This window comes from Cheilinus undulatus, linkage group 4 (genome assembly GCF_018320785.1).
Source record: "Cheilinus undulatus linkage group 4, ASM1832078v1, whole genome shotgun sequence".
Classification (NCBI taxonomy): domain Eukaryota; kingdom Metazoa; phylum Chordata; class Actinopteri; order Labriformes; family Labridae; genus Cheilinus; species Cheilinus undulatus.
In genome coordinates, this window is record NC_054868.1 from 5,461,215 (window position 1) to 5,468,128 (window position 6,914).

Genomic DNA, 6,914 nt, shown 5'->3' on the forward strand with positions numbered 1-6,914 from the left:
TATCCCATTTTGCCCTTTTTTCACCTTTTTGCCCTTTTAAGCAACCTTTCATCATTAAATATACCTTTTTTTCCCCAATTTTTTTGTTCATTTTTGCGATGTCTTTTTGCCACTTTTATTCCAGTTTTTGCCCTGTCTTTAACCATTTTTTTGCCACTTTTTGTCCATGTAAGCTACCTTTTGCCATTAAATACCATTTGTTTCCGTTTTTCCCAATTTTTGCCTCTTCTTTGTCGCATTTTTTCCCATTTTGCCCTTTTCACAATTTTTTGCCCATTTAAACTACCTTTTGCCATTACATACCACTTCTTTCCTCTTTTTTTTGCCCATTTTTGCCACTCTTGACTGCTTTTTGCCCATTTTTGTCACTTTCCACATAATTTTTTGTCACTTTTCATCCATTTTTGCTACTTTCTGAACATTTTTCCACTCATTCTCCTAATTTTCTCCCCTTTTCACCCATTTTTTGCTGCTTTTTGACCATTTTTGCCACCTAAACCTATTTTTATTGCTACTTCAAGCTGTTTTTGCCACTTTTCACCTCTTAGATTGTGGCTTTTGCAAAGGTATTTTTCAAAAATTTGGCTCTTTGGTTGATGGTTGAGAAACGCTGCTCTGTAGCATAGTCCCTATAGTAACTATAAGTCTATCCATTTTGCTCAATGCACAGCAGAGGTTCACAAAGCAAATCACCTTTTTCAGGTTTATGGTTCCGCGCCTCCCCTGAAGCTCTGTGGCGACCCCCAGGGGAGGCCCGCCTCACACTTTGAAAACCACTGGTCTACATGATGTCTGCACTACTAGATCCATCATTCTGCCTCTTCTGGCTACAACAAGATGTCTTAGCACCTGATGAAGTCAAGAGTGAAGTGCAGGAGATGTTAATAGGTAGGTATTAATACTAACATTATCAGTATTTCCCAATATATTATCACATTATTCATCACTTACATTAATTAAATTTTAGGCTTACTTATCACTTGATTTGTTTCCATGACCATCAGTACTGTGTGCATCATTATAAAACTAACTGCGATTTTTCTATGTAATTTTCTAGACCTTGTCATAGCTGAGGCTCGGAAAGTCACCATACCTGCTGAGAGCAGTAGTGGAGAAGATGATCAGGAGGAGCCACCTGCTAAAACGCCCCGTCTTTTCTCTGGCTACTGGAAGAAAAGCAACAAAAAAGCTGTAGATCACAACTCATCTGTCAAGGCTGAGCTCCATCGCTATGTTCAGGTGGTATCTGATGAAGAGTTAGTGGACCGTCTTGAATTCTGGAGAAGCCATGCAAAGGCCTTCCCAACACTCTATCTTGTGATGAGAGTGCTCGCTGTTCCTGCCACCAGTGCACCAGTAGAGAGGGTGCTCAGTCATGGAGGCCTTATCATGCGCTCTCACAGAGCCAGGCTTAGTGCAACATTCTGTTGCATAAACACAGTCTGAGTCTTAAACCACTGGGCAATTTAAACTTATCAGAAATGTGCTGTGGCCCATTTCACATGCATTAAGAGGAGTTAAAGCAATCTAATGTGATGTAGTCTTAATTTATTTTTATTTTTTAAATCTGATTTTATTCTATTTTATATTGTGCACCTCAGCCTTAAAATGCAATTCACTGCAATTCCTTTTTGATAAGTAAATGTAAGCTTGAGCCTCACGTCTTCTGAATGTTCATGTCGTTTTGGCTCAACACACTTCACAGGCCTTTCAGAGAACCATGTCTGTGTACTTTTGGTTTTTACTGGTCCAAAAAATGTTTGTTTAAATGTTACTGCTGCCCACAAGCCTACTGCCTGTGTCATAGATACAGTTATGGAGACATCCTCATTCTAGGTAGTCAGGCCCTGGAGTACTAGCTGAGGCTTGATTTGTGAGTTCAACAGAAATGCCACAGAAATTAAAATGGTTTGTTGGCCTAGATATCTTAGAAGGGGCTGTGGTTATTTATCAAAAATGTGTTTTTGATACTTTGATACTATTTTCAGAGCCCCCAGGGCTGTTCTATTATGTGAAAAGACATGGAAACCTAATTGTTTGCAACATTCATGCATTTCATGTTAAGCATGAAGGATGTTAAAATGTCATGTCAATATAGAAACTAACTTTATAAGGAGGGCTCCCGTGTGTTCTTTTTTTTCCATAGTGCATTTTAGTTGTATTTTTAAAGTATTATCTAAAATAAAAAAATGCTGCTCCTGATGATGATGTTACAGTTCATGCTTTGAATTCCTTAGATAGAGCAATGCAGGGGTCTAAGTAGACTGGATATCAGCAGCAAATCATAGAATGCTCGTCACAAGCCAAAGACTTGAGACTTGACTTGGACTTGCAAAAAATGACTTGTGTGCATCTCTGGGCTCAAGCTCTGATAGGATTTAAATGGGCCAGTTTCAAACTGTCCTTACTGAGTAAAATGTTTGGAGTGTGTGATGGCTGAATAAAAACTGCTACTACTACTAAACTGGTTGTGTTGTGAACGAAGTTTTGCTCTATTTTCATCACATTGACCTCATGATCATCAAATCAGTCATTGATGAAGCTCTACTTTGTTCAGTTCTATTTCTGGGTTCACAGTTTTTATCCCCTCCTCTTTAATGATTTCACTTTCCTGACTTTCACCCCTCGTAGTCCTAGAAAGCAGATCTTTGTTAAAGCGTCACATGATAAACTCTGTTAATCTCACACATGAAATGACACATGACACAGTCTGTTGTCTTTGTGAATGCTTGAAGCGTTTTTTATTTTGCACAGTCAGAAAGATCAGTAGAATAAAGAGGAAAACGTTTTGGCGTGAAGCATCCTTTCTATAACCCATCCAGTCTGATCTCGTCGGGCCCTCAGAGACCATCCCGCTTGTGTCGATGTCACTTGTCGCTTCATTCCTTGTCAGCGTTACAGCGATAGAAAAGAAAAGTAGAGAGAAGGATCAGATATAGAGCTCAGGGTCAAATTAGACTGCTGTGTAACATTTCCACCAGTGTTGGTGCTTCTTCACCGTCCTTCATGGCGTTGGCTCATGTTTACGGTTACTTGGGCTTCCCGCAGACAGAGGGAAGAGGAGTGCTGCAGGGCCAATCATTCCAGCAATGGTCAGCTGTAAAATATCAGAAACAGGAGAACATTAGTGAGGCCTTTAGATTCTCTCATTCAGAGCAAACCTTGGACTAACTGTATGAAGAGAAACAAATCAAACCAGTACTTCAGTCTCAGCAGAGGTCTGGGCTCTCATTTATAACCAACAAAAACAGGGCCTGAAGCTGGCCTGGACAACCAGACCTGAGGCTACAATGAGCCCACCTTTAGCAAACTGTGGCCTGTGGGTGTGAGGGTTTTGGAGTGGAGACAGGCTGAGGTGGAGACCTGAAGCCACTTTATCTATGAATGCATCTGAAACAATTTCACTGAATACTAAACTTTATTCCACGACCCATGTCATTGTCAACACTTTGATTTTTCTGCATGTAAAGCTGCCCTTTCATTTGTAAACTACTCAGTTTTTCACTTTCTGTTCTTTGACAGAAGAACAGAAAGGGCTAATAAAGGGCTAATAGGAGGCTGATCTATGTGAGCATTTTTTCAGGTGGATCAGGATCTATGAAGAGAACATTGTGTAAAGATGAAAGTGGACTAGGTTTTTAAACTGAATAGTTTTTGCCACATGTCAATTTGTGGTTTTTGGTTCACGTCTACGTTTAGTCTGGATTCTAGGCCTTGTTTTATAAATGAGAGTCCTGGTCTTGTTTCTGCTGGATCACAAGGAAAAATTGACCAGCTACAATTTCCTTTTCTGACTTTTTCTACAAATAATGATAACAGTGATGAATTAACCATGACTTTATCCCTTATTTAAGCTTTCTTAACCAGAATGAATGGTGTGACATTTACAGCTGTGGTTCATCTGCAGACAGTCCTGATCGCCAGAGTTGTTTGGCTGGTCATTGCACCAGTTTTTGAAGTTCCATGAAGATCCATCGTTCCAGCCCCAGTTACCTTCCTTTAAAACAGAGATGATGACATTAGAACACATTTCTACAGAGGAAACATCACATGAGTTAACCCAAGAAGACGTCAGAAAGATCCCAGGAGGCTGGGCTGTTTGGATCAACATTACACACAGAGAAAGACATTTTTAATACAGTTTGTCAAAGTTGCTGAAACACTATTTCACATTCTCTCAACCAAATGATCAGTGACCTAAACTAGTTTATCAAATCAACCCCCCTGTTAGCAAATCCTTGAACACTTTTCCCGGTTAGACACAGCTTACAATACTCATTCTTTCATCCAGAACTCTAAACACAGTCTCACTCTCTTAATAAACACATGCTGGGTTAGGATTCCCCTGTGCTGCAGAGTGGTGACCACTGGAGGCAGAAGTTTAACACAATTTAACATTCCCCCGACACTGGAAACAGAAAACTCTTGTCTCTAATGATGTAGAACCAGTGTAGACCAGTTGAGTGAGTTAAGGATGATATCAAAGATGGATGGAGACGATCTGAGTCTGAGGAAGAGGAGTGAGAGAGAGGAGGAAGACTTTCTAAGGTGGTAGGCCTCTGTCCAATCCACATGATCAATATTTTCCTTCTGTAAACACTCTGATAAAGGGTTAAAAATGCCCTCCAGTGGATTGTCAATTGCCAGAAATGCTTAATGCATCAAATGTGATACAAAAAGTGAAATTTTATGGCAATTTTATTGATTTCAGTAGAAGGTTAACTAAACATTTGCAACTGGCTATTATTTGAGGTATTTCAGCTTCAAACATCACATTTCTGAGAAGGTTCATGATTTACCCGATACTGGTCAGAGCCTCCCAGCCAAGCTTCGGGATTCCCACCAGTCATTCTGGTCACCAGCAGTCTGATCTGATGGTTGTCAAAGTGTGAATGCACAGATGCCAGATGACCTCCCAGCTGGTGGCAGTTTTGCTAAAGATAAAGAGCAGAAAGAGAGGAGGACACTAATGTTAGAGGAAGATGACATGGAGTCTGTTCAGACAGATTTAACTGGACTATGAAGCACTCTTCAGATCATGGTGAACATCATCTCATACCTCAGCTTCAGTCCAGGTTTGGGGATACTCAACATAGAGGTACTGATGATTCCCAACCACGGTCCACTCCCCAGACTGCCTCTTGAACAGATCATGGTATGCTGAAGGACATGATCAGAGAAAAACGGAATAATGTGGACTAAAACTGAACCAAACACTCACTCTGATAAAAACAGAGGCCAACATACCAAAAACCAAAAGACAACATGAACCAAAATCTTCTCTACCACTGGAGAAAGTCACATGAATACCACTGTAATGCTTTGTTCATTCATTAAACTCACCAGCAGCGTTGGTCAGAACCACCACGGCACAGACCAGAGCAGACACAGCCAGCAGCTTCATGGTGACGTGGATGAGACGATGCTGTAGATAAACACAGAGACAGAAGAGTTACTGCTGCTGCTGTCAAAGACAAAGATAGAAATCAACACCAGCAGAGAGCTGAGACTACAATCACCTCCTTCCTTCTCAGTGTAGATTCAGCCTCCCTGAGTGGGTACTGAACAGGAGGAGCAGCAGCTCTTACATACAACTTTTTATCTCCTCATCTCTCCAGAAGAAGGAACTGAACACAGGCCAACCAGAAACGTCAACAGAAACAGCATCGTCACACATCCAACATCAGAAAATTAGACTGTTAAATTCTGTATTAACAGGTTTGAAGGATGGAGAGGATTAATGTGTTCAAACTTTTTAGCCACTTTCCAGTCTTCCAGCTGTAGAATGAAACCTGGTTTAGCAGGGCTGAGGATGTTGTAGTTTGTTAAACTGACAGTTATTCAGTGAGTCCAGCTCCTTTTAGTGTCTCAGCTTTTATTCTAATCATGAGTGTTCTCTCTGACTGACTAAAACCTCTCACACTGAATTCTCTTTGTACCAGCAGCTTAAAGATGTTTTTAATTCATGAATCAGTCACTAATGACTGAGAGTTTGGTAAGAAAAAAGTCAATAATGATGCTATTTTCTGCATTTTGAAACGCAAGAACTCAGCAGTATGAATGATATTATACTCTAAGATAAACTATTGCTTTGTCTCTTTGATTTTTACTTGTCTCCACAGAGAATCTAAGGATTGTTAAACTTTTAAGAGAATCTGAGTGAAATAATGAAAAAATCCTTCTGCTTATTTTTATTTTTTTTCTCTTCTATTTTTCACTGGATTCATACTGCATGATTATTTACCAAAGGCAGACTGACTCCATCTGACAAGTTAGAGTTAAAGCATCAGTGTTTTTTTTTTTTTTTCAATCAGGTTGTCATCAGCATTAGGCGTCCATATTTACCTGCCTCCTTCACTTTAACACCCTAACCTGCCTGATGACATCACCATCACATCCACCTCACATTTATCTCTCTGTAAATAACCTACCTGCAGCGTTTTCATCCTGCTGCTTTCTGACATTTGTCAGATAAAGATATTTCACTGATCCTGACCTGTAACTGTCTCATTGCTGCCTTTTCCTCTGATTAAGTGTTGATGAATTACCTGCTGGTTCTCTGACTGTCCTTGGCTTCAGCTCTGAAGTGGCTTCAATAGTATTAAACAGGAAGCTAGCAAGGCAGAGGGCTAAACCAGCTTAATTATTCTAGTAGGTCGTTTCCACCAAGCGGTCCGGCTCAGTTCGGGGTGAAACGGCACGCATTTTTTTGAGTTTCCATAGAGCAAAAGTTGGAAAGGGTCCCAAAAAAAATGACCCGTACCATCCCACTTTTCTGCACCCTTCCGTAGGGGTACCAATCTTACCTTTCCATACCAAAAAAGTGGAGTTACACACAACAACAGAGTGGTGCAGTCGTGACGTAATTTTGTAGGCAAACCTGGAAGTTAGCGTTGCATGGGTTCCCTCAGCAT

The 6,914-nt window shown here is 40.5% G+C and overlaps 1 protein-coding gene across 1 annotated transcript; it reads right to left on the reverse strand.

The window, feature by feature from the left end:
- Positions 1–2,734: 2,734 nt before the first annotated feature.
- On the reverse strand, positions 2,735–5,573 carry LOC121508923 (type-2 ice-structuring protein-like). The gene is made up of 6 exons (XM_041786071.1): positions 5,520–5,573; positions 5,344–5,425; positions 5,060–5,160; positions 4,800–4,934; positions 3,889–3,997; positions 2,735–3,097 (listed from the first exon to the last, which is right to left on the reverse strand). The coding sequence occupies exons 2-6, from the start codon at positions 5,402–5,404 to the stop codon at positions 3,030–3,032; spliced, it is 474 nt and encodes a 157-aa protein (XP_041642005.1). The 5' UTR covers positions 5,405–5,425; positions 5,520–5,573; the 3' UTR covers positions 2,735–3,029.
- Between the last annotated feature and the right edge of the window lie 1,341 nt (positions 5,574–6,914).